General features: G+C 33.1%; 4 protein-coding genes across 4 annotated transcripts; 1 reads left to right on the top strand and 3 right to left on the bottom strand.

Annotated features, from left to right (window-relative positions):
- Window positions 1-3,211: 3,211 nt before the first annotated feature.
- LOC106130658 (ecdysteroid-regulated 16 kDa protein) lies at window positions 3,212-9,166 on the bottom strand. Its single transcript, XM_013329558.2, has 3 exons — window positions 8,972-9,166; window positions 4,942-5,052; window positions 3,212-3,679 (listed from the first exon to the last, which is right to left on the bottom strand). The coding sequence occupies exons 1-3, from the start codon at window positions 9,057-9,059 to the stop codon at window positions 3,399-3,401; spliced, it is 480 nt and encodes a 159-aa protein (XP_013185012.1). The 5' UTR covers window positions 9,060-9,166; the 3' UTR covers window positions 3,212-3,398.
- Window positions 9,167-9,861: 695 nt separating this feature from the next.
- On the bottom strand, window positions 9,862-16,135 carry LOC106130017 (uncharacterized). Its single transcript, XM_013328769.2, has 5 exons — window positions 15,927-16,135; window positions 12,943-13,050; window positions 11,969-12,046; window positions 10,685-10,767; window positions 9,862-10,428 (listed from the first exon to the last, which is right to left on the bottom strand). Exons 1-5 carry the CDS (start codon window positions 15,997-15,999, stop codon window positions 10,288-10,290), a joined length of 483 nt encoding a protein of 160 aa, XP_013184223.1. The 5' UTR covers window positions 16,000-16,135; the 3' UTR covers window positions 9,862-10,287.
- Window positions 16,136-17,431: 1,296 nt separating this feature from the next.
- Window positions 17,432-24,645, top strand: LOC106130000 (uncharacterized). The gene is made up of 4 exons (XM_013328745.2): window positions 17,432-17,723; window positions 18,503-19,680; window positions 20,148-20,328; window positions 21,690-24,645. Exons 1-4 carry the CDS (start codon window positions 17,630-17,632, stop codon window positions 23,252-23,254), a joined length of 3,018 nt encoding a protein of 1,005 aa, XP_013184199.2. The 5' UTR covers window positions 17,432-17,629; the 3' UTR covers window positions 23,255-24,645.
- On the bottom strand, window positions 23,799-27,384 carry LOC106130009 (dimethyladenosine transferase 2, mitochondrial). The gene is made up of 7 exons (XM_013328757.2): window positions 26,868-27,384; window positions 26,479-26,620; window positions 26,264-26,403; window positions 26,012-26,161; window positions 25,528-25,667; window positions 25,226-25,390; window positions 23,799-24,819 (listed from the first exon to the last, which is right to left on the bottom strand). The coding sequence occupies exons 1-7, from the start codon at window positions 27,270-27,272 to the stop codon at window positions 24,663-24,665; spliced, it is 1,299 nt and encodes a 432-aa protein (XP_013184211.2). The 5' UTR covers window positions 27,273-27,384; the 3' UTR covers window positions 23,799-24,662.
- Between the last annotated feature and the right edge of the window lie 275 nt (window positions 27,385-27,659).

The following is a 27,659-nucleotide window of genomic DNA, read 5'->3' as shown; positions in this document are numbered from 1 at the left end:
GGTTTTTTGAGCTTACCCTCAACTGCCTCTGTAACATCTTCCGTGCCTTTTAGCATAATTAAAATTTTGTATTTCCAGGTAGACCTTTTCCTTTTCTGCTGACTTTACAATTTCAGTTTTCGTACAAAAATCCATGATGTTTCGCTATGATCTTCTAGTAGGGCACAAAACCTGATTAAGGCCGAGAATTCTTACTTGCAGTGGCATAGAAGCCCGCGTAGCACGCAGTAGATTAAATACAACGAATATACAATTCATTTAGTTACGTTGATTTAGAATATATTCACACATCAGTCCTTTTTTCATCCGTTACGAGTGACAGTGACTTTCTTTTAATTTTATTTTTCTGCAAGTGCTATGCAACCTTAATAGAAGTTTGCATTCGAAGGTAGTCGCTGGCTGAACCAAGACATTGCAGTATTTGCATGAAGACAAACAACACCAGGGATTCTTTTGAATGATTGGGTCACAAAAAACGTTAATTTTTTTTTGTGTAGGATTTATAATGATTATGACAAAACCATCATTAGATTGTCTATATATCTATATATCAAATCGTAAATAATAAGGCGCTGGTTATTTTATTACCTTAATCTTTTGAAGATCTTGCCAGAAATTACCAAGAATTTTATCAGTGTGATAATAGTAATTTTCTGCTGACTGATTTTTTTTCCTAAATATGCAACCGTCATTTTCACACTGTTGAAATCCGTAAAGCAAAATTTCTTGGAAACAAGAATTCTAGCATCGTGTTGCGTGTTCGAGTCCATACAGACTTGTAAAACCATTTGGTTGCTTCACGTCAATTTCTCCACAAAATTTCCTATTGAGGAATTCAAAAAAATTCAAAATTCAAAATTTTTTTATTCATTATTATAGGATATTATTATATCGCTTAATAATTGTCGTATGGTTTAACAACTTAGTTGACGTCAAATGAATTACTTAAAAACTAAGTTTACTGCCGCAATGCAGTTGTCACATCAAATTGTACATTTACTTGTTGTAACATTGTTTTTTCTTCTGTCGAAAACCTTTTATTGGGTCTGACGGAAAACTTTAGGTTTCAACGGTTTCACCTTGAATTGGCTCAAGACATATCCTGGCTTTTGCCTTCGCCTTCGTCCTGGTAAAATGGTGGCAGGTGAAGTTGTAACTGTAGTCTTACAAGTCGTCTTTATAAGATATATATTTCTATCAATTTAATAAAGCCAATCTATACATATAATAAATCTGTAGATGGGTCAATTCTGTACATTGAAAATATTGAAAAAATAAATAGCAGGAGGAGGATTGATACCAAACCCAAATATAAGATTAAAATTTTTTTGTCTGTCTGTATGTTCAGGCATCACGTGAAAACTAACGGTTCGATTTCGATGAAACTTGGTATATTTTATACAATAATTTATAAAATTATCTATTCCTATCCTAATCCTGGGCATAAAATGGTTTACTTTTTATCCTGGAAAAATACGTAGAACAAAAAAAATCTTAATTTTTCAATTTTATCCATAGACGTTGTTCTGTAGAACCGCGAACACACTTTGCGTTAACCGCAGTGGATTCAGCGCCGTAACCTGTAGCGCCGAAAGTCGGATTTGCCTTGAACCGTTTGCGTTTGATGTCATTATTAGTTATTTGTAAATACTTTTGTAAATATTATAGTACGTACGTAGTTTAAGTTTTCATCGTAAATTGGTTACTTAGGTTGATATTTTATTTTATTTTTGTTTATATCTTATTATTAATATGGCAAAACAACGTTTGCCGGGACAGCTAGTATAGATATATATTTTAATTTGATTGTTACGCTGTTAACATTACCTACATATTAATCATTTTAAATTTTCCAATTTCCAATATTAAAATTTTTCAATTACATACATAGATATTAATTTACAAGGAAGATTTTGCAGCATGAGCTCTATAAATTTTGAGTTGCGTTTGCGATACTTGACGAGTTGCTTTTGCTACTAATCTTTTTTATCACAGCTTGACTTTTGATTTTGTTGTAGATATTCTTATTTTATTTTTTGTAACATAAAGTTTAAGGTAAGTTTAAGTGTTAATATAATTTATAACTGAATTTATGTTTAATTTTTCAAAATAATTAAAAGTCGGTTTGGAAATGCTTAAGGATTTATTTTTTATTTTTATTGTCAGTTTTATTTTTTATTTTTAATAAAATTTCTGGCGAAATATGTTTAATTTCGTATAAAAAGCTAATTTATATTAACGTAAGTACTTATTTTATTATTTTTTTTCCTATTCTTTTTTGTATTTGTGCCGTGTGGTTTCCGGCACCAATACAAAAAAGAATAGGACCATTCCATCTCTTCCCATGGATGTCGTAAAAGGCGACTAAGGGATAGGCTTACAAACTTGGGATTCTTTTTTTAGGCGATGGGCTAACAACCTGTCACTGTTTGAATCTCAATTCTATCATTAAGCCAAATAGCTGTACGTGGCCATTCAGTCCTTTCAAGGCTGTTGGCTCTGTCTACCCCGCAAGGGATATAGACGTGAACATATGTATGTATGTATGTAAGTACTTATTAATTTTTTGTTTAATTATGTAATTAATCTTATTGTGTTACTTACTCACTTATGTAGTCTTACTTGATTTTATGTAGTCACAATGACTATTATATAGCAGCAGTGCGCGTAAAAATCTACTTTACGTAACATTATGAGATTTCTTTTGTTTCAGCTTCACATTTATATAACGAGGAAAATTCTTGCTTACTGCGGAGCACAAAATGCAAACTCTTTGACCATGATGATTTCTACATTGAAACAGTAAATTTCCTTCCATTATAAAATATCAGAGCCAAATAAATTAGAAAATTTATTTCATTTGTTCCTTTCAGTATATTGGTAGGAACTTGTAAAAGGTTTAGGGTTTTAATATAGGTAGCTGGTTTTAATATAGGTGTCAAAAATAGTTTCCTACATTTTAGGGAATGGCTCAGAAAATTTGTTGATCCTAAAATCTCAGTCATTGGCCCCACTATCTTGGACTAAGTATACAATACAGCTATATCAAAATTTGCAATTTTGATAACTGTTCCTCTGGCCTTTAATTTATATGGGCAGATACGATTCAGTAATATGAAGGAAAATATGACGTGAGATGTTTTTAAGTTATCATTATACATTTAAGTTTTTACAGGGTGTAAAATTAATACTACGATATCATTTAGTTGTTTTTTTTTTATTCTTAGCTCTAAATAATCTTTACCATTTATATAAATTAAATACAAATCACATTTTCAAATTACTACAAAGTTCATAGAACTCCGACCTATAAAATAACATTATTAAATTTGTTCGTAAGTAAATCCCTAAAGAAAAGAATTTATAAGAGAGTAAAAAATATAACGACAAAGTACATATTAGTTGACTATATTGACAGGGATTTCGAAGCAAACAAATTCTTTTTGACCCTGCATTAGAGCCCAGTGGACCTTCGCTTGTAGTGTCGGATAAAAAGAGAGGACAGGGAAGGAGTCTTTGTAAGTATACTTTGTGCCAGCTTTGAGCGGGCAGCCGGCGACGCTGCCGTCTTCTTTGAAGATCTTGTCGCAAATGGTGGCTCCGTCCACGCCCACGAATGGCAAGGGCACGCCAAACACCTCGGCTGTTACATGATTCTTCACTTCGGTTATATCATGTTCTGTAAAAATTATATTTTATTGGTTGGTGAATGTTTTGAAATAACCCTATATACATACAGGGATTCTATACGATTCCTTGGAAATCTATGCTGAAGGCCTCTAGGAAATGTATGAAATACCTATTCATAATATTTCATATATTTCCTCGGTATCAATTGTATAGAATGTTTGCTGGTCTATAGGCAATGTGTAAAATAATTTGATATTGGTCTGTATTTAAGCTTATCTGCAAGGGGGGCGGGAGTCCTTCGCAACGAAAAAACTTAGGAATAAATAGCTCAACTGTGATGGAAAGTTTGTTAAGTACCTTGTGACCGCACAAACCGAAGCAACCGGAGCATCAAGAACTATGAGGTGGGGTAGAATAAGTCCGAATAAAATAAATTTAACCGTTTTTTTTCCTCAATCTCGTATATAGGTATTAACCCATTGCCGGCTGCTCATTCGGCATTGTACACAATTCCTAGTCAAAATGTGTTTATAATATTTCATGCATTGCTTGGTCGATTTATGCATTCTATACATTTTGTAGGAATTGCATAAAATGACATACATATAAATATTCCTCTTGAATCACTATCTAGGAGGACGGAGTCCCGACCAAAGTTTATCCAAAATATATGAAGTGAGATACAGGGACACCATATAATGATAATTATTAAGTAAAACAAGATCGTTTGCTTTGATGTCATGACTTAAAGAACCTTGACTGTATGACCTAACTCGTCATGCATATTTGATTTCATTGAACTTCATAAAATACACCTACCTACCTGTTTTGAAGAGTTTGTATATTGTGTATTATCTTTTTCGTTGTTTTATCGTTATCGGAGTCCCATTGCTGGCCAAAACCCATCGCTCTTTTTCATGACTTTATATCTCATAAACGTTTTATTAAATATCCTAAGGTTATTGCACACCTTGCAGTATGTAGTACCACCTTGTAGTAAGCTAATAAATTTGGGATTCTACTTTTAGACGTTGGGCTAGCAAACTGTCACAATTTGAATCTTAAATCTATTATGTAGCCTAATTGGTGTAAATAAGTGATAGAGGTATGATCATCATATAAATTAAATGAAAAAATACGAGTGTGTGCTAAATCTTTGGGCTTGTAGTGTTCTTCAATCAACTATTGTGAAAATTATCATGATTGCCTTTGGGTTCTATTCACTACCTTTTTGGGTTCTAGTACCTACCTAACATACCTTCTTTTTAAAAAAATCTTTTCTTCTCCAAAAAGTATTAATTAGTAACTTACCAGGCATAAACTGTACACTGATGTGTTGGTTGGTGCCTTTTTTCAGTTTGCACGGCGCGCGCTTGCATGGACTTAGTTTGACATTGTCGTTAAGGGCCTCTATAGATCTTCCTGAAAATATGGCATATAATTATTATTTTAAACAGTTTCAAAAGACTATAACAACATAAACATATTTTTCATCTACAAATAAATTAATTAAGTATTATTATGCATCTGTTTAATAATTTATCCATCAATCCGTTAAATATGCAATTCACGCCCAGATATACTTATTAATTCTTCTAAATGACATAGCCAACACAATCTACAGACAGCTTTTTATTATAATGTAGTTTTTAAAGAGAAGTAGGACGTCTGATCACGCACGGTCATGGACAACCGGTAGAGCGATTACTTTTATATTGTAGGTACTTAGGTAAATCAAGGTATAGCCACTATAAAGCTCTTATTAAGACTGTGTTGGTATTTATTTTGTTTTGTATTTCGGAAATATTTTCTGTAAATTGCATGGAATCAATTATTCGACAGCATTTCAAGAAATTATTAGATCTTAGATCCAATGAAGTCTTTGCACTAAATAAACATAGGTACTATGTGTTTCTTAAACTCCAAATAAATAATTTTTTTTCTAATACGCTATTGGAATAAAAGAAACCCTAGTCTATGGACCACAGGAATTAAATAATATGAGTTCTATATTATGTATGTACTATGCACATTAAGTATACCAATATATAAAAATATATTTCAAAAAAAAATTTTTTACGATGAATAAATAGTAACATGAATTTGAAGAAAGTGTCTCCTTGTGTTTTTTTTACACGCTAATCTCTAGAAGTACTAAACGGATTGGAATGAAACTTTTTTTGGTGTATTATTTATATAAGGTATTATTTATTTTGGAATCTGGAACAGCTGATGTCGAACCATAACAAAACTTAGCTAAATTATATGAAATATAAAAAAGACGTCTTAGCAAAAGTTGTTCAACCTAATGAGCATTTTCTTTTGGCGAAAAAAAAATGGAAGATCTGGATCATGGGATGTGTAAGCCAAAGGGACCAGCTACTGTGTAATATGTACGGAAATAGTGTCTTAGCAAAAGTTGTTCTGCTATAAATCGGTCCATTAGTTTTTGAGTTGATTCGTTACAAAGAAAAATACGAATCTTGTTTCTCTATATAACATTAGTGTGGATTATTAAATATTTGTTGTTAACTGTATGTGCCCTGGGACTCCGCTGCCATGAGAATTTCGGGATATATAGTATTTTTTGCTAATCCAAATAAAACCTATGTAATGCCAAATTTCTTTGAAATTTATTTGGTGAAATTGAATAAATTGAATAACCTTAACCTCCGTTTTTCCAAACACACGCAAACGAATTGCGGGCAACAGCTAATAAATGTAATAACAATAGACATGATAAATAATAAGTAATGTTTTGATTTTGGAAAGCACTCAAGCAAAAACACTTTATTTTAAACTTTGGAAGTTGCAGTTAAAAAGACTTCAACGCGTTCTATTATTTGCTAAGGATAGTAAAATATTTTAAATGCTTCAGATTTTTAACGTTGTATTGTACTTATAGATGCATAAAATCATGCCTCCTTTCCCGGTTCCCGGGTGGGCTATATCTTATCTCTTGCCACGACCCACGATATCCTTACATTCTTATTTCGCTTCATCCTTATACTTCTCTTTATGAAAGCTCGTCGGTTAAGGTTACTCTTGACTTTTCACTAGGATGTCCTGGACTGCATGCTTTTATATACAGAATGCAGTAGGTAAGCACATAATGGGACTATGAGAAACTGTCTTCTCTTGTGGTCCGATCAAAGGAATAAAATCAGCAGATACATAATGTCATAGTCTTCGCCGCCATTTCGGACATTTTGTTATTCGGTCATATTCAATGGTACGAAATAAAAAAAAGATAAGTTATTTTTTGTCAATCTTTATAAATGAGTGTTGATCGCGGCACGTTAGTCTAGACTTTCCCCTTTCAACGTCGACATTCACACTCGTCTTTAAATTTTTCAATGATCACAATTTATCTCTTAGTCATAAGTTTTTAGTCACATTCTACGACATTGATTGGAAAAATAGAGAAGTTTTATTCCATCTGCCGGATACCAGTCGGCATGCGTTAGTGACATTGTATGTAGGTACCTACCTATTACGTAGATATGAATTATGCATGGTCGAGGGGCCATTCATTATATCATTAATGTTAAACATGGTTCTCAGTACACAATCATTTCTTGCTCTTTTAATTTATTTCTTACCTTGTTGTTAGTTTCTAATAAAATATACCTTAGACTTGATTAGACAAAGGTTTCAGATATAATTTTGTAAAAACAAAATCCCAAGTTTATCTGTTCGATTTTATATATGTATATTTTTTTAGATATATTTTTTTTGTAATTACCTAACAATATTTTAGGAAAATATTTTTTTTTTCAATTTTTACATATGACGTAAAGAAAAGATAGCAAACGAGCAAGATGTACCTATAGCGTGTCTATACAAGCAATCTTAGTTTATTCTCTAATGACGGGTAATATAGAATCGTGCTTAGGACATGATCATGTCTTCTATTGTTATCGATAATTAATTACGTTATCTCGTGCCTTGTCTTAATGTATTCTTTGACTGCGCGAGTTAATTAGGTATATTGTTATTAGGCAGCTAGATACTTATTTTTAGTTAATATGATATATTAATTGAGACTGGTATTAAAACAATCATGAAGACTGAGAGTATGATCGAATGAGAAATCGCACAGTTAATTATTTTTCATGAAACTAAAAAAAAAAAACTAAAAAGTACTATGTAGTTAGTTCGTAAGACGTAACGTGTTATGAATAAAGATTAATAAATTTATTTGAATAATTTTTTGATTCAGATTAGGTATTTGCAAAGCATAATATGGATTATTTAATTGGATTCTCAACACATCCACAGCACAAATAAAACTAAATTGGATATGGATAAAAACCTTTGTTTAACAGGATTTAAGCATAAAGTAGAAATCTACATATGCTTTCACATCATTATTAGAATTACTAACGCAAAAATATAGGTAAGTAGGTACCTATAATAGTAAACTTCTTCTCCCTCCACCCAAAAAAGGTCTGTTCTAACTAACTTACAATAATAGGTACCACAGAATATTTAATAGTACTGATAATACCCCACTGTTTTATTGATGCTAAATAGTTATCTGCCTGGGCTGTGCGGCCTGTGGAATCCAGACTTAGATCTATTTATAGCATTGTTTGGTTTACTTCGCGAATGCGAAACCAGTTTATCGAATTGAGGGGCCATATTACCGACGATTATACTCGTAGGCATAATATGTACATAACATAACACACATACAAACAAGTTTGTTTATAACAACTAGTTATATATGTATTCTAACTCTGTATTTAGGTAAACTTAAAGATATATATAACTCAGTCTATGTACAAAACCTGTGTGGGCTGATTCTGATAAATATCTTATAATTATGAGTAATCTAATATTTATGACCCCTTTTTGTAACCTTGTTATCTTATTAATAATGTATCTACCTACAGTTGCTGCATCCTTCGTAGACGTTCCTACTTATACTTTGTTCATTTCCTTATTGAAACTAGTCCAAGAATATTCTTTGTGTGCTTTGTGGCTTTAAGAATATTTTTGTGTTTTATATAATTTTATCTTTGCCCTTACATACATTAATACACAAATAAATAAAACAAATTAGCATTTATTTGCCAGGTGCCATGGGTGCATTTTTAATGTTTTTTTTATTCCGATCAGATTATTCTCATCCAATTTTCAAATTCTAGGTAAGTAAATAAGTACTCCATTAACCTGAATACTTTAAGAACAATGCAATCAATATTATATTTTCATACTCTATTGTTATGTAGGTTACTGTTATGCTATTACCAAACAAGAACGCAATCAAGTGAAAGTTTTTACCTCTCCGGATCGGTTGCAATAACATCATTGTAGCATATATGAAAACACTTACCAGGACATTGTTGTACTATATCGGTAGCGGCGGATGCGCAGGCGACGATCGCGGAGATCAGGAGCACGACTTCACAGACCCGAGACATGGTTGCGTCTGTTCGTCACGGCGTTAGCTAGGCACAATCGAGAGACGTATGTCTTCCCCGCATACACCTCGCTTAGTGTCAGTCTCGTCTTGCCTGACCGGTTCACAGTTATTTATCAATTTCGTACTATCTATTTGCTTTGTGTTCCATTGAAGATTGATGATCATATTACGATTTATCGATCCTTTGTTTCACTTAGTGGTCATATTTAGATGTGACTTATATTTCACGTATACCGTATATTCAGGTTGTAGGTATGTTTGAATATTTATTATTTGATTAGGTCATTTGTCCATAGGTGCTGTATTATCAAGAGTATTAATTAAAAATCTGTGACTTTAATTGAACTCTAATACTTCAATTCGGAATAAGTATCCGAAACTCATTAAATTTTCAGGACAGGTTTTTAAGTGCTTCATAAAACCGTAGGTGTATAATTCATAATTTTGTACCTTAATCAAATAAGTACCGACTAGAGATGTTTTTACTATGCCTACATATATGCAGAAATAAGATTAAAAAAAATATATAGCTATATTTATTTTTTTAGAACGACTTCGAGTCGTTAATTTCTAGTACTACTAATTTCGTTTAGTCGTAGATGATTAGATATAATAAGAGTGAATCTCTTCTGTTTTTCTGTAAAATAATCACTAAGCTTCGAATATTATAAGAACTTCAAAGTCATCAGTCACATTGATGCACCTGTTGCATTTAAAATTGCATACTTTATATTTTGGTATTAGGTACTCAGAAACGAAAACTTGAGCAATGCAAAAAATATTGAATAGAAAATGCAAAAGCCATTCCACTAAGATGTTTATTTAGTTACACAGTACAAAAATAAGTACAATATATGTTTGGATCAGGGTACATTTACATATTAAACTTATAAAAGTATCTTATGTTTTTAAATCTGTGACTTATAACGATAATGTGTTTTATTTTTGATAGCTTGTTTGTCGATTTTGAAGTACAATTACCTTACCTGCCTCTCTTACAACTGTCAAAATGTCAATAAACATTAAAATTAGTCGGTATTGTTGTAAAGTATGTACAAAAAGAAAATCATAGCTATATGTTTTCACAGAGAGAACAAAATTATCGCATAATTTCTTACTCATTGATATGTGTCATACATCTAAAATGGCAAAGTTAGAAACCTTTGAGCATAGATTAACAAAGGAATAAATAAGTTTTCTTGACACGGACGGTTTGTCCGAATATATTACGTGTTAGAAGTATCGTTGCTGAGTGACTGCCGCAGTAGTTTCTGTAGTTGATTCTGCGTCTGCACCAGCACCGAGTAGCAGAGTACCTGCTGGCTGTGCTCGTTGAACACACGCCACTGCAGATGACCTCGCTGATTCTAAAATGTCACAAGACTAGTAATAACATAAACATTTTTTGTAAGGTAACTTTGCGAAGATGTTTATGCATTAGTTGCAGAAGCTTCCTTCGAGCACAAAATGTTTTTATGCAAAGAGGCTTAGCTTCGCTCTTGCTTATAACACTAGCTAGGGTTCATTATATTAATAAGTACAGACTAAAAAAACATAATGATAAACTAAATGTTTATTAATAAATATTTCCCAGTCAACCAGCCAGCTTATGATTAAACTTACCAAAGCCATGCTGGTGGGCACTATCATCAAACTGGTCATAGAGTTATCATTGTTTGTGGTAACGGGGCATTGCACGCACGTTTCTGGGAAACAAATTGTGTTACATATTAATTTAATAAATATCTTTATCTGTACATAATTATGTTTATAATAATCTATCTCGATTCCATCACTAATTATCCGGTTAAACGTGACCTTTAGGTCTTTTGACTATTGTTTCTATCTACTCCGTGAGTGATAAATACATGATGTGTGTATGTGTGTGTGTGTAGGTATTTATGTGCCAGCTTCTCCAGTGAAGATTTAAGAGTCAATCAATGGAAAGACTAATAAACTTGTCATATTTCTTTTAGGTTCACCTAAGCCGTAATTACTTATCAATAAATGTATTTTCTAATGTTGTCGATTTCGTTAAGAAAAGACATCAACGCGTATAATTAAAAAGAAATGTCTTCTCGTAAAAATAAAACACTAGAGAGCGCTCGCGACTCTATCCGCGTTAAAGGAAAAATTAAAGTGCACCCCTAGGCCATAAAAGTAACCTACATGTCCTATATCAATTTTCTTGATCCAGCGGTTTAGACTGTGCGTTTTCAGTCAGTCACTCAGAACCTTACAGGGGTCTTAAATAAATTTTACATCTATCGTTATGACGGTGCATAGTATACACAGCATTTTTCGGTTTAGATAAAACTGATTTAAGTAGATATTCATGCGATAGATAGCAGAAAAAACAATCATTGATCATCGTGCGAGACGACGGCAAGCACCCCGACGGGATGTCATTGATACCCTGGGCATGGTCGCGCGCTTCTATGGGATGCCACATGCGCAGATACGCTGACGGCGTCCTTCCTCCCTGTGACCAGTAAACAGGCTGGCGCGGAGGCAAACACCCGGGAACGGTTTAAGACCAATAAAAACAGTAGTCTCGGCACCCAGTTCGAGATCGCACCCTTTGATGTCGAGACACTTGGTCCTAGAGGCGCCTCCCAAAGCGCTCAGCAAAGTTTGCTGAGTAAACGTCTGAGGGAGACAAGAGTGGAACCTCGCGCGCGAGAATGCTCCTTGAATGATGGGAACACTTCCTGGGGTCAAATGTTAAATAATATTTTTTTGTCTATAATTTAGAATAGATATTTTAAATTATTAAATAGTATTAGATATAATAACCCTTAAGTTATGTTTAAGTTCGGCCTAAGGATTTAGTTTATTGTTAATATAGTATTAGTAAGAACTTATAAAGGCAAGCATTTTTGCCTGTTTATTTAAAATCATTATTACCTGGAGTGACTTGTGTCCTCAAATTTACATAGTTTATGTTTATGACGACTTCATGATTGAGATTTCTTGATTCAAATCCTGCAAAAAAAAATAATTATATAAATCTAATTGTTGCCCGCAACTCTGTTTACATGTTATTGGAAATACGAAGGAAAAGGATAGTAAATTTACTCAAATTTCCGTACATATTTCAAATTAGCTGGTCCCTTTGGCTTCTACATCACATGATCCAGATCTTCCATTTTGTTCATTCAACAACTTCATACAACAACATTCAACAACTCAGGTAAATACATACATACATATAAAATCACGCCTCTTTCCCGGAGGGGTAGGCAGAGACTCTCTCTTTCCACTTGCCACGATCTTTGCATACTTCCTTCGCTTCATCCACATTCATAACTATCTTCATGCAAGCTCGGCGGTTTCGGGTAAACTGTTGTGCAATCTGATGAGCATTATCTGTTAGCGTATAAAAATCGAAGATTTGGGACACCTGATGCAGACCCATTATAAACCAGCTAAATCATCCGAATTATGGAAAAGACGTCTTTACAAAAGTTGATTATTTTCTTTTTGCGAAAAAAATATGATAAAAGATCTATATCATGTGATGTAGAAGCCAATGGGACCAGCTACTGTGTAATACGTACGGAAATTTGAGTAAATTGAATAACCTTCGTATTTCCAATAACATTAGTACGTTTATAACTACTACACTAGCACTACTTCATTTTATGTAAAGCCATTTTCTTGAGTCAACATTATTATTAACTACCAAAATAGTGAAGTCTGAATAAAGAAGCATATAATGCACAGGGAGGCAGAGGTTCAATCAAACAGCAATGACTCTCTTCCGAGACGGAAGCCCGTGTTGCTCTAAGACTCTCTCGAACCAAGTTACTACATTTCAAACAAAAAATATCGATAAATCTATTAGATTTGGATCTTGTTAGTAATTCATAAAAGTTTACCAGCATGAAATCTGATGTTCACTGGAACTCTTTCGCCAAGTGTGATTAAACAAGGTAGTCGTGTGCCGCACCCATGAATTTCCACGGCCCTTAAGTCATAAGCTGAGCCTGGAAATGTATAAAGAAAAATTATTATAATAAATACCTCATACATTACATACCGAACTCAATGTGTTACACAATACTTATCTGTGAACACTAAATAAACTATATGATCAAAATAATTTTAAAATATTCATATAGGATTTGAATTGACGTATACGTTATATCTGTTTTGAATTATTTATGAATTTGTGGCGTGAGTCACACTTTATTTTTTTCAAATTTATTCTATAGGCATCATCAGATCACAGAAGATTTTATGCAGTAGGTAACCAATTTTGATAGCATTGTATGTTGTATTATGTTAACTTATATATTTTATGATTATCAGGAAAGGTTTTATCTAGATTATCATATATCAATTAATAATATAAATATATATAAATAAATATATATATACGGGGCAAATTACACTGATTGAGTTAGCCTCGAAGTAAGTTCGAAACTTGTGTTACGAGATACTAACTCAACGATACTATATTTAATAACAAATACTTATATAGATAAACTTCCAAGACCCAGACCAATCAGAAAAAAATCTTTTCTCATCATGCCCTGACCGGGATTCGAACCCGGGACCTCCGGTGTCACAGACAAGCGTACTCCCGCTGCGCCACAGAGGCCGTCAATCAATTCGACATGTCCCTCTTTGAATCTGAATAAGTATGGGTACTCCATACTTAATCATATTGCATTCCATAAGTTTACATACTGCGACCAAAATAAAAACTAGATACTAGGTAATATAGGTAAAAATACGAGACTAATATACATACATATAGTCACGTCTATATCCCTTGCAGGGTAGACAAAGCCATCAATCTTGAATAGACTGAAAGGGCACGTTCACCTGTAAGGCTCATGTGGTCCTAAACGAGTACCTAGAGAGGTCCGAAAATGATTCTAAAAAGTTTAAAAAATAATGAGTTTGAAAAGTTTGTAGGGATCGGGGCAAGTGAAAGAGAAAAAATTAAGCCGTAAGTACCCGAACAGTTAAGCACCGGTGTTCCTACACTTACATTCGGATAAGACAACATACGTATACCAACGTCATCTGTTTCTAAATAAAGCAATCAATCACAGCTCCTTATCAGTATATTAATAAAATCACTCAGTCGTGTCTATCACAATGATAACCAATGACCGTCATAAAAGGAACCTAATATGACTAAACTTAAATTTTTATATATGACAATTTTATTAAGTTCATGATTTTAGTGCCGTGTGGTTCCCGGCACCAATAAAAAAAAGAATAAAACCACTTCATCTCGTTCCGATAGATGTCTTATAAACTTGGGATTCTTCTCTTAGGCGATGGGCTAGCAACCTGTCACTATATGAATCTCATTTTATCGTTAAGCCAAACAGCTGAACGTGGCATGTCATGCTTTTCAAGACCGTTGGCTCTGTCTACCCCACAAGGGATATAGACGTGATTACATGAATGTATGTTTATGATTTATTTACTTTCATTTCTAAATTATTGTTTATGTTTTTACACAATCCCAACTAGAGATCGGATATTCAGATGCATATTTGCCTAAAGTTGGATGTTGGGTTAGTATGGAACGTACTTCTGTACCTCAAAAATTCCGGGATTCTAAATTGATACACTTAATGTTCAATTATGTATTCGAACTGTATCCGTACTGAATAAAAAATCACGCGGTATAATTCTGGAATCCCGGTAGGTAGGTAAATTATTAATAAATATGATCATTCATCACTTATGTTTATAAAGGTGTTTATTATACCTAATATACGATAAGTTTCAATTTCTTGTTTAATAAAATTTCCGGGATTCAAAATAATTCTAATCCCGAAAGCAAGAAGCCGCCTCCATACTTTCTTAGCCAAAATATTAGTTTAGGTAAATATGCATCCGATTATCCGATCTCTAATCCCAACACAACAATAAATGCCCAACTAAAAGCACTTCGCCATTAGCCAAAAACTAATGCGAAATGTTCTAAAATCTGGAATTCCTCCCCGCTTCTCTGTTTCCCGCCTTGAAAATCCCTAAGTTGCGAATACTAAGTACTAAAGGATTTTAAATGCAAGAGTAAATACCACCTTAGGCCCCATCCTGCTAACCCCATCAGACAAATCGAGGTCTAACGCACTTTAATTCTCAATACTTATAATAATAAGTGAGGGACCTAGGGTTTTTTTATTGGGGTCCTTCCCAAAAGAAGCTGTTACACTGAAAAATTTTTTTCGTGTTAGGTACACAAAATAACTGAAACAAATACAAGAAACGCAGGAAAATCCAATATTTGCACCTGTGGAACATGGCATACCTAAGTAGAAAATTCCTGTTTTCTAATTATCAATTTACAAATTTACCGTCGCAACAACCTGTCTCTGCTGAACAATAAGTATCTTCTATATCCTTACTCATTGAAATGGAAAGTAACTACTTAGATAAGTTGTGTCTAATATACAGACATTACGAAAAATTTAAGTCTGTTATGAAATAAAAATACAAGACTGAAGAATTTTATATGCTAGTTATTTCTTGTTCTATAAAACATACTTCCCAACGGTACAAAAAGACACGGTTCCGGAAAAAATTACAGGCGTACGTTTCTCATGTACTATTAATTTGATCACCCAGGTGACCAAACTTAAATAAACCTCAATTTGGTTTGGCATGAGAAAAGGGATACAAATTAATGGTGTGTTGCAATTAAACAAGTTCAGTCCAACGTTAAACCCATGACTTATGGCAGTTAATAAACTAATGCACTAGCATTAGTTTATTAACTGCCATAAGTCATGGGTCATAGCACAGTAGCATATACCTATATCAATTACTAAATTGATATAGGTATATGCTACTCGTAGTATTTTACTAATTGTTCCTTTTGATAAAAACTTACCACAGTCTTCAAACACAACAGATGAACTGTGTGATAGTACCCAAACAGAGACCAAAATTAACACGCCTAACATTATTTTCGCAGTATAAATGCACTAGTATCTACTTAGACAAAAGTTAAGAACACAAGAATGTTGAAACAGTGTTGTCACGACTGTATTACAAATTGGTATCAATTGGTTTTTTAGCCTGAGATAATCAGTCGTGATAAAGCTGCCGTTTCTGCTTTACTGATTCATTTGCATTATAATTTTGATTAATTATGGAATTAATCATCCAATTATCGAAATTAAAAGGTCAAACTCATTAAATACCAACAAAGAAATAAAGATTTTTTAATTTTATGAATCGGTATTTATTCAAGTAGTACAAAAGAGTACTCAAAATAGACGAAATTCTGGAGAGAACATTGCTAAATCCACACACAAAAACATACAAACATTATAATCATGTTTTTATCCCTTACGAGGTAGATAGAGCCAACCACCTCGAAAAGACTGAAAGAACACGCTGCTGTAGGATTTATTAGCCTTTCGCTTGATTGTTTACAATCTGCACGAGAAGGAAAGCAGCTGTTACATAGTACACTGTTTTTTTTCCTACCAGACCAGCACGTAAGCTTGCCCTAGATGAGTATTCGTTGCCGTAGTACAGCATTCACGGTACTGATATTTCTTAAGTGGCGGAAACCACACGACACCTCAATTAGATACAAAAACATCGTTAACGTAAACCCTGTGCTTAAACCCCAAAGACCCCACCAAGACAAGTACATAACATGATGGATCAACTACTAGACTAGGATTAGGACTTTCTCAATAGGGAAATGCTTATTAACTTGAGATTACGTAACGCCATCTAGCCTAACGCGGAATTTAAGCCTTGTTACCGCCGTAAATGTAAAGACGTGACTTGGTGCCGTGTGATTCCCGCATAGATTTCCAGCACTTCGAAACAAGACCACTCCATCTCTCTTTCATGGATGACGATGGGAATAGGACATTCATCCATCTAGTGCCAGCTTTTACCACTATCCAATATTGATTTGGTTTCCAAAGGTTTTGTTTCGGATGTGAGACGGAAGTCGATTCGTGTAAAAACCTGATTCAGTCAATCCAAGATCATGGTGCTGGTCAAATGTGCTCTAGAAAGGTGAGAATATAACCGAGATTCCAGGAGAGCAAGATGTGTGTGTGTTTCTCGTACAAATTGTCGTGAACCGTTTCAAAGTTACCTAAATTGGGCTGAGTTACTAAGTACAGTAAAGGTACATATAGTATAATCTAAAATTAAATATATTCCTTACTAATTTCTTTCTTTCTACATAACTAGGTACTCCTTAGGTAAAAAGGTCCTAACTATGAATAAATAATCACAATGACTCTTTCTGATGAATGATTGTAAATTATGATCTCTTTGCCGCATTCGGAGTGGGATTTTAAAAAGCTTTTTTTTTTAGTGACATTTGCTATCATCCTGTTCTGTCACATCGACGTTGACATTCAGTCCTTCAATCAATCGACATCGCAGCAAAATTTTGTCAATTAACAACAGCTGTCCTCGATTTTCTTCAATTAAGTTAACATTATCTTTAAAAAATCATTAATATGTAGTGCCCAAACAAATAACAGATTATCATACAACCTTGTGTAATGAGTGAAACATACAATTTGCGTATTTAGAGCTTGCAGTTCTTATATAAAAATGTCGATTCCTCCACTCGTTTGCAGCACTCCACCACCTCTGGAACAATGTGAGGAGGATAAAGATTGTGAAGAATACGATTTGCAGTATAACTGTAAGTAGCTTTATTTCTGTATGTTGACGTAAAATTGAAATACATAAGTTTCAACAATTATAATCTTTCGTGGTAATTGATGTGTAATAAGTACAAATAACAATTACTTTTTTTAAATTTCTGGAACTATCAAAGTTACATAGGCCAGACTACATATAGAGCCTTAAATTATAATGTTGCCTGCCACGATTAAAAAAGGCCTATGAAAAAGTAAAAAATCTTATATCAGTTGATATGGTTAAAAATACCACAAGGCATATATTAAACCCAATATATATTTTTCCTATTTTACTTACCAGAATGCTGTTTTTGGTATGTTGAATAGAAATGAAAAACCATAAACAGAGAATCATATCCATATACAATAAAAATCAACGATTAAAACAAGTACTATAATTTGTCAGCATGTGGCCACAGCAGTTTTGCCTTACAGGTTAAAAATACCTAGAAGTTATTTTAAAAGTCTTGATTCTTTTGGTCATTATTAAAGAAGACAAATTATTGCCCTCTTTATTACCTTAAATATTAAAAGCTTGAGACCTGCTACAACTTTGTGTGTGGTAAATACATAGTCTATAATACCCACAGATTATCTAGTTTTTTGACTGTAAAAGAATTTTTATGATTGGTTCAGTATTTGCTAAGATTAGTAAGGACAAACAAAGTTACAAATTAATTTTTTTTATAAAATAAGTTAAGAAATAGTACAGAAATATATGCTTTACTGTAAGTGTTTCTTATTAATGTATCTGTGTATGTAAATTTGTATTCTGTTTCAGTATCATCATATGAAGATGATGATTGCAATGACTTCAATTATGAAAACTTTAATTCTTTCAATAACCTGCAACCTATCTCTCCAGGGGCTACAGTAAAAAATGAGTTAATAAATGAAGTTGCAGATGAACAGAGTCTTTCAGAAAATCTTAAAACTGCTGAAGTTGTAGCTGACAATTATGTTGATAAAGATAAAAATATAAATGGATTAAATAATGAGGAGGAAGTCAATATTGAAGATTTGAATTTGAAAATGGACCGGGAAGAACCCCCTGACATAATTCTTGACCCTGAAGAAAACAGTGAATGTGTCAGTAGTAATATTGATGATAATGCAACAAGCACTCCAAACAGTTCATGTGACATTGATGATCATAATTGTACAGTCAGTAGCCCTGTTACAGAAATTTTTAATAACCTGACCATTATACATGATGTTGAAGATATTGTAACAACAAAAGAGGAGATTGCTTCAAGTGAGATTAATAAGGACCAGATAGCTAATGATAATCAACAAGATGTTAAATATTCTGAACATGTAACCTGTGAGAGAGGAACCCAAGATTTAGACATAATATCTGATAAAATAAAAAATTATGAGGAGTTGGATGATGATTTTGATGACTTCCAATTTATAACTTCTAACAAATCTGTAAATAATTCTGTCAAAGATGTTTATGTCGATCAAGAAAGTCCATGGGGTAATGAAGAGTCAACCCAATCTGAATTTGGAACTTTCACTGCAAATTTCGAAGATAGTGCTAGTCAATTGCAATCACAGGTGGAAAAAAACAATGACAGTAATTACAACTCTATCATATCTCAAGAAGATGATGATGATTTTGGCGAATTTGATGATTTTAAATCTTCAACCGCTGGAGTTAAAAGTGATGTCAAATCTGAAACATTACCTCAACAAGTTCCAGTTCTTAATTTACAGTCATATCCGGGGAATGAGAATCAAATAATGGAAAGTATAAATAAAGTTTTAACTTCCATTTTCAAAGAAGAAGCTATGGAATCGGAAAGTATGCTAGAAGCAAAACTTGATTCAGTACTTAATGAAACATGGGGCCACTTAATGGAAACAGATGTGAGACAGCCATATATAGTAAACTGGAACAATTCATTGGCCCAAAAAACCCTTTTGAAAGCTCTGTGCATAGACTCAAGAAATATAGTAAGTTTCTTTTAGTTGTTATTAATTCTTTACGCATGTCCAGGCCTTCCATTTCCAACTTACAAGTTAAAACTACATCAACTTGTAAAGATTACATGTTAATCTTGGTTTAAGAAACATACATACCTACATATAATCTAATTTTTTCAGAGACATCTGTCTCACTAAGACTAAGGCCACATTCAGCTGTATGGCTTATTATAATTCATCACTACATAGTATAAAACAAAGTCGCTATTTTAGTCTGTTTGTCTGTATGCTTAAATCATTAAAATTACGCAACGGATTTTGATGCGGTTTTTTGTAACAGGTAGAGTGATTCAAGAGGAAGGTTTTTATGTATAATAACATTTATATTTTGCACCCGTGCGAAGCCGGGGCGGGTCGCTAGTTCTTCAATAAAGGGATGAAATTAAATTCTTTTATTGTTGTTTGATTTTTATTTATTGGAAATTGTTTCATTTTAGCTATTTGGACCGAAATGGAGTTACAATATGCCAAAATATGCAGCAAATCTAACAACAGCGCCTCTTCAACCGCAAAAGCAATCATCAACTGCCAATAATCAGAGTGAAACATCTACTGCCGATAAAACGATTCCTAAAACTGCTGCTTGGAGTGATCCTTTTGAAACAAATGGACAAGAATGTGAGTGGTGACATAATTTATGTCAACTTTATAAATAAATAAAAGCACACAACACACTAGATACAGGCAGGTTCTGAGCCACATTACTTGTACTATTCTAAAAAGGCTTAGTTCAGTACTCCACTGCACATTGGTAGACACAATCCAGCTCGAGTTTAAAATGAAAAAAAAAATCTTAAAGATATGTAAGGTTTTCATGGTAATTAACTCTTATTTACGTAGATTATTGTTGATGTTTACATAATGAAAATAATAATAAGTAGTAAGTAAAAATGATTAATGTAGTAGGTATATAGCGTTGCATTACATCTTGTAACCCACACCAGTATTGATTTAAGTGATGTGGTTTTCGGCAGGCTATTCAGTAAAATTTTCCATATTGAACATTGTGCTATCACTGCACAACTTGGTCTGATGAAGACTGATGAATGATGTTGAATTTAATCATAATTATGAAGGCCTACCTAAAATGAGTTGAAAATTCTATGATAAAGTTGCACTGGCAGCATACTGCCAGTGCTCGAAACAAAAACTGTAACTGTAAACAAGCTAATTATAAGTATTATAATTCAACTCACAAAAATATTCTCACGATTGTGTTTTTTGCATGTCTTGCACTTGGAAAATCCTCGTCAATTCCTCCTCCTCGCTTACCTTATCCTATAGTCACATATGCTGAAGCATTACTCCTAGATTTAGAACACCTAATGGCCACCCTTGACCAAATGGCTCATAACCAGTCCACCCTCAAAATATCCGAGTTACTTTCACATGGTAAGTTCACTTGGCTCTATTTGGCTAGAAAAGATCTCTCACTATAGTTATTAAGCACAACATGTGCAAGCTTTGTAAATATATTTATAGTATAACTGTTATAGCAATGTACTGTACATACTTATTAAATTCAATTATAAATCGTGTGGCTTTCGTCAGCATAGTAAAATAGAACCACACTGCAGATTTTAAAAGTCAATCAAAGGTTAGCAACGTGTCACTATGATTAAGCCATCTAGCTAAATATGGCTTCGAGTCTAGTGACCGTTGGCGGCTCTGTCTACCCCAGGTTATAGATAGACATTATGAGTATGTATCTCTTTCTGTAGATGTCGTCGTCAACAACAGTAAATAAAAAGACATTAAAATATAGATCGTAAAATTATAAAATTTGCTTAACTTTTACCGTAAATATTAGTGAAAATACTTGAACATTCTTTCGGAATTAAATGACTGCGAGGGGGTTGCATGCGACCGGTTCATGCGTTTTTTTTAAGAACTATGAATTTTAGACCAATTTACCTTTTACTACTAAACCCATTACATACAAGATATATAGATATATATATGATTCACATTGTTTGCAGCTTGCAGTAATGAAGGTGAGAATGCTGTCATAGAACCAAGACCAACAGACTTAGATGTATTTGAAGCAGCTATGTCAACGAAAAAAGATAAGATATACTCAAGTACTATAAGCGTGCAACCTATACGACAGATAAATTTACCGGACACACATATTTTTACGCCAACAGATTCAGAAACGCCCCGATCAAAAACTATCCACTATGACAGCAGTCCTGTCTCTACTGTCCTCATACCACAACCAATCATGGATACATTAAAAATCGAGGACAATAATACTGTTACACAATCTGTTGTTAATGCTCCAAGCAGCACAGATATGGATAATGATTATTGGGAATTCCAAGATTTCAAAGCCACTCCTGTTGAAATCAATCCCCAGTCCATAGAAAAGAATAATGTGCATGATAATCCACTTCCTAAACAGAATATAACTTATCAAACACAATTACTACAGCCAATAAAATTAGAACCAATAATGCCAACATTAAATTGGCCTGATCCTGGAGAAATAAAGGAAACTTTTGAACATTTCTCTGACTTTGTATCCAATTCCACAAATAATGTCGCAAAATCAGTTACATCCGAAGGAAATGGCACATTGACTAACGAAATCGCTGTTAATCCCATGAGTGCAGAAATGCATTCAAAACAAGAATCTACAAATAGTAATGGCAATTTTGATGACGAATTCGATACATTCCAGTCTGCGCCAGTACCGCCGACGCATAGCACTAATTTCGAATTTGACTTTAGTCATGTTGAAAATAAGGTAACATCTGCGAAGGCTTGCGACAATAACGTACATGAAAATAAATCAGAATTTAAGTGTGTTTTTCCAAGTAATGACAAGCCTAATAACATATCATATTCTAACTTTTCAGTACCCTTAGAAACTATGTCCCAACCTGTAAATAGTAGTAACTTAAAAGTTCCTTCACCTCCAGAAATTAGTCTGGCTAATACCACTATTTTGCAACCTAGTAGTTTGTTGCAGCCAATGCCTGTTACGATAGGGCAATCATCTACAATCTCAGGTGTTACAATACAAGACCAACAGAAATCTGGTCAAATCTTGCACCCTTTATCTTTGGAGAGCTATTCAAAAATAAATTGGCCCAATCCAGGTATAAACTTACAAGATTTATCCCGTTTCAATCCTGTCGAAACTCTTCCATCTTTGAAAAGTGAAACAAGCGGAAACAGTAAAGGCGGAACTCCCATCCATAGTCATAAACAAATTGTAAATAGTCAAGCATCAGATGATGATATTTGGGGAGAATTTGTATCAAGTAATCCAAAGCCAACACCAGCGACGCAAAGGAAAGCAGTCATTGAAGACGACGAATGGACGGATTTTGTATCCAGCTCTAATGTGAAACCTCAGAATGGTTTGAACACGATCAGTTTTAATGTTTACACAAATTCAAACATGCAAAAATCTTCCAATCAGAGCAAAATTATTAAAAACAATCAAATACCACTTGATATTCCCAGTCTGAACTATATTACACCTAAAACGGGCAATCAAAAGTCTTATAATGATAAGCATTTCCAGAATTTATAACAGATCTCTGTTTCCGTTCTTCTAATATAAATCTGTACTTAATTTATAAATTTGAAAAAGTAGGTATATTTGACTATTTCAGAAGCTTTTGTTTTATTATTACTTTGTATATATGTATATGTAGGTGGCGGTTTTATTATCACAGTTGCACCATTAAGGATTCTTATGATATTTTTGTCATATATTTTTATGTACACTTGTTGTAATTTAAGTCAATGTCATTATTTGCAAAAAGATATATTTTAAAGTCAAATAGTGGTCCAAATGCTAGCATCCTACATTTTTATAGCAGTTTATACATGTCATTCAATATGAATAATACGCGGGGTTCTTTTCTTGTGTTCTGCAAACAAACCAGGTTATAATATATTTTACTCATGTACATATTTCTGAAACTGATGAACAGATTTTTGGCCTTAGAAGAACTAAGGTTTCTAGTTTGTTATATTGTCTAAAAACTAACTGTTTTGTTAATAAATGATGTAACTGAATGTATAACTAAGCTAGTTTGTTCATATATTTCTGTTTTTGGATTTTAAAGCAATTATTAGAGCTTAGCTACAATAAAGTAGCATTCATAATATAGAAGAGAAACTGCCTCATCTATACAAATATATTCCAATGTGTAATTAGTCACCAATAGCTAAATATTGTTAGTAAAATCAAGTCTGATGTAGGATCCGTAGTAAATCAGAGATGTTTAAAATTTGATTTGTTTGTATATAGATGTTCTAAACGATTTATAAAATGTAAATCAGCAATTAATGAGAATTATTTTGAAGCTGTTACTATAGGTTGTTATTTGTATTATTTGGCAATATTTTACTGTAGGTATATAATGTTCAATGTATCTCTTTATCAGTATTTTATTTCATGTTTCTATATTTTTTAAATTGTCGGTTGTTTTGTGTTCATATCCGAAATTCAACACTTTGGCTTAGTGATCTAAACTCAGTGGGTGCTTTACCAGAATAACAATGAATTCATTATAATGAATGTTAATCTTGGATGTTATTGTTAAACATTTTTTATTCTAGCAATTGCTCATTTATTCTGTCTTTTTTATTCAAGCGATTGCTTGTTTTTTCTGTCTTAACTGTTTTACTTTAGAATTTTTCAATTACTTATTTGAATGAGATATGATTGCCTACGCGATTCACATCACAATAAATCGCGAATTTGAACACTCACGTAATTTACGTTCTTTTCTATGGTCTATATATTCTTCTAAAAAAATCTCTTAATACATATACATCCACACCGCGAAAGAATTTCGGATTTGAAGCACAACAAGTACATGTCAAGGCCTTGGAGGTGGTTTGTGAAAAGTATGTTGAAATTATATTGTATGTATTAACATTGTAAATATGAGATAAACTAATCTTATCCTTCTTTATAGTTTAATTTATTAACTTTCTACATCAGTATCACAGTTCTCAATATCATCTATGTGTGAAACTATATTATCTTTATCGTCGTCGTCTAGAGGTACCACAAGCTTAGGCAAATTGCTCTCCATGGTCATTCTGAAAGGACACTGCTCGAACTCTGGCCATGAGACAAATCTGAAACAAGAATACATAAATATAAAACTGCTTAGTTGCAACTTACCTAACCAGCTTATTGTTTTTTCTACTGCCGTTAAACCCGATCCTAGATCGGGTCAGTTTTATACGAAGCAACACCTGTCTGACTTCCATAACCATTGCAGGGGAACCTAAACCATGTTGGATCTCTTTCCGTAAAGGTAGGGAAAGGCAGGGTAAGGGTAGGCAGAGACTATAACATTCCACTTGCCGCGACCTCTCCATATTCCTTTCTCTTTGCCAGCTCATTTCGGGTACTCTTCATAATAAACAAATGATAGACATTTGCCATGACTATTATTCTGACTTTAGATCATTTACTTTGAAAAGCAAGCGAAAAAGCGCCGCGATGAAAGAGCTTTCTTAGTTTACATAATTTACTCACTTTTTGAATACCGTAATTTTTTGCCTAAGAGTTAGATCGCCGAATTCAGTGAAAATCGTCATGTGTGGAAGTTTGGCATCATCTTCATTAGGTGCTATTTCTTTGTTTATATCTGGAGGGTCCTGGCCAGATATTAGCCACACACCGCATCCAGGTATCCATTGTCTATAAAAATACGAAACAAAATTATGAAGTACTGCGCGGCGCAGAGGAGGCACAGATAGTTAGGCACTGTTTTTGTACAGTCAAGTTAAAATTAAATACAGATTGAAATAATAAACAGCTTAATATTTATGACTTACTCCAACATGGGTATAATTCTTGTATTTTTTGTTAACATGTGTGGTTTAAAGAAATACCATAGCAGTGGTAAATATTCAGGTGGACATGGCAGCTTCTCTTTTTGAGTTATGTTGACTAGATACATTCGATACTCGTCCATCTGCAATTTAAATAAACAATAAAGTGGTTCATAGGATAGGAGTGAAAATTGGAAAGGGTTAAGAGTGTAAAATCTGTTTATAAGCATAGAGTCAATTACACATCAGCCATTCAAATGCCATTGATCTATATGGGCACTCACATGTCTTAATCAAATTTTGTTGTTTGGCCTCAAAGCAAGTGTTTGGGAAAACACAAAATTATACAAAAGCTCTGATTGGAATAAAACATTACTTGTATCCTAGTAGAAATACTTCCTCTACAAAATCTGTGAGGTGGAATTACAGTGGGAACACAATCATAAAATCCTACAAACATTGGTGTTGTAATTGGATGCTCACTTACCATAGTAACTCTTTTCCCAGATTGCTTATAAGTCCAAGGCAAAAAATGAACTTTTGGCACATTTGTCAATATCTTATAATCAAAGAGCATTTGAAATAGAGCAGGCAGAGATTTATGTTTATTGAATTGTATTTCATTATCTGTTAGATACTGAAAAAAAAAACCACAATACTCAACATAATAAATTTTTCTGTTCTTTTTTATAAAGACCTTATCACATAAAACCAAAACAAGATAGAGATTCATACATACCTCATAGTGATATCCTGGCATGGTGATAAAGAGATCTGGCCGTCCCAGCTGATTTGTTGTGTAATTAAATATAATATTATTTACCATGTGCTTTACAAAGGCCAGCCCTGGCATTGAGCCTACAATCTTCACTATCCTATCTGAAACGGAATTCATATGTATATTCACATCAACCAACTTTATCATACTGATACTTAACATGAAAAGGTGCTTACCACTGTTATCACTAGCCAAGTTTCCCAATAAATCTTTCATCCTATTGCCTTGATCAAGTTTGTCTTTGAAAGCAAGCTTCCACATTCCAAAAAAGTCTGCCATTTTGTATGTTATCCTGCCGGGGTATTTGTTTTTTAATAACTAAAATATAAAACAAAATATATTAAACACAAAATAACATATTTTTATATAATGTATTTTGACAGACACATGAAAACCAATTTTCTTCTACATTAATAATTCTTTTTTCATACTAGTTATTCAGTAAATAATCTAGTACTAGAATGATAATTAATTTAAAACTCTAATTGATTCAAAGTACATACATTTTGGCTTCTAAACCAATACTGCTAATTACACTTTGCTCAGTAAATGTCATAAAACTTACATTTAGATGTGGAGCGAAATGATGGGACATTTCATACATGTATATGTGATTTGGCACTTGATTTAAAAGTTCTTGACTCATAAAACAGAATCCGGGATTCACTTCAACGACTGGACAGTCTTTGTCTATGTATTCTTTCATCACAGTAACTATTTCTCCAGCAGTGTCCTTATTTATAAGATACATATTTTCAGGTGATTTATATTTTCTTAATAATGACTTTGGAAGTTGATCCTTCAGTAACATATATTCTGGAAAACTATCTAGATATTTGAGTACATCTTGAGCTAAGGCTGGAACTATTTTCTCATTTTCTATATGACGTTTGTGTTGCAATCTTGAAAAACCTTGCAGTTGGTTACATCTCGGTACGTTAACTAAACTACATAGCTTTTTAACAAACATTTTATTGATTTATATTGTATTTCCATTAAAAATTATGTTGGTATTGGTTTACTTTGGTACAATTTTGATTTAATTCTTCTCAGATTGGAAAAGTTTATTTACCCGGCTTGAGATAACGACAATGACAAAAGCTGTCAAAGTATTTGTTTCAAAGTAATTTTTTAACAAAAAAAATTGTACAAAAAATAAAATATGGAAACGATGTTATAATTTGTGGCATATAAAACCTTTGTCGCTGTCGCCAAAATCACAAACAGCAAACAATAATTTTATTTTACATATACAAAAACATTAACCAATAAGAACAGTCATGTTTCTGGAAATCAGAAAGTAATAACAAAGATTCTGCACAGCATAATAACGGCCATAATCCATACATACATTCAC

Source organism: Amyelois transitella, chromosome 18 (genome assembly GCF_032362555.1).
Source record: "Amyelois transitella isolate CPQ chromosome 18, ilAmyTran1.1, whole genome shotgun sequence".
NCBI classification, from domain to species: Eukaryota; Metazoa; Arthropoda; class Insecta; order Lepidoptera; family Pyralidae; genus Amyelois; species Amyelois transitella.
Note: the sequence above shows the minus strand (reverse complement) of the source record. Positions and strands in the feature narration are given on the sequence as shown.

Excerpts from the sequence above, each read along its gene's own strand:
- LOC106130000 (XM_013328745.2), top strand. The coding sequence starts at position 17,630 with ATGTCGATTCCTCCACTCGTTTGCAGCACTCCACCACCTCTGGAACAA. Across the intron at positions 19,681-20,147 it reads GCATAGACTCAAGAAATATA|CTATTTGGACCGAAATGGAG; the intron begins GTAAGTTTCTTT and ends GTTTCATTTTAG. Across the intron at positions 20,329-21,689 it reads TGAAACAAATGGACAAGAAT|CTTGCAGTAATGAAGGTGAG; the intron begins GTGAGTGGTGAC and ends CATTGTTTGCAG.
- LOC106130017 (XM_013328769.2), bottom strand. The coding sequence starts at position 15,999 with ATGTTAGGCGTGTTAATTTTGGTCTCTGTTTGGGTACTATCACACAGT. Across the intron at positions 13,051-15,926 it reads TGTTGTGTTTGAAGACTGTG|GCTCAGCTTATGACTTAAGG; the intron begins GTAAGTTTTTAT and ends ATACATTTCCAG. Across the intron at positions 10,429-10,684 it reads TGCCCACCAGCATGGCTTTG|AATCAGCGAGGTCATCTGCA; the intron begins GTAAGTTTAATC and ends GTGACATTTTAG.
- LOC106130658 (XM_013329558.2), bottom strand. The coding sequence starts at position 9,059 with ATGTCTCGGGTCTGTGAAGTCGTGCTCCTGATCTCCGCGATCGTCGCC. Across the intron at positions 5,053-8,971 it reads TATAGTACAACAATGTCCTG|GAAGATCTATAGAGGCCCTT; the intron begins GTAAGTGTTTTC and ends CCATATTTTCAG. Across the intron at positions 3,680-4,941 it reads CAGTGTACAGTTTATGCCTG|AACATGATATAACCGAAGTG; the intron begins GTAAGTTACTAA and ends TAATTTTTACAG.
- LOC106130009 (XM_013328757.2), bottom strand. The coding sequence starts at position 27,272 with ATGTTTGTTAAAAAGCTATGTAGTTTAGTTAACGTACCGAGATGTAAC. Across the intron at positions 26,162-26,263 it reads TGCCAGGATATCACTATGAG|TATCTAACAGATAATGAAAT; the intron begins GTATGTATGAAT and ends TTTTTTTTTCAG. Across the intron at positions 25,391-25,527 it reads AGAATTATACCCATGTTGGA|ACAATGGATACCTGGATGCG; the intron begins GTAAGTCATAAA and ends GTATTTTTATAG.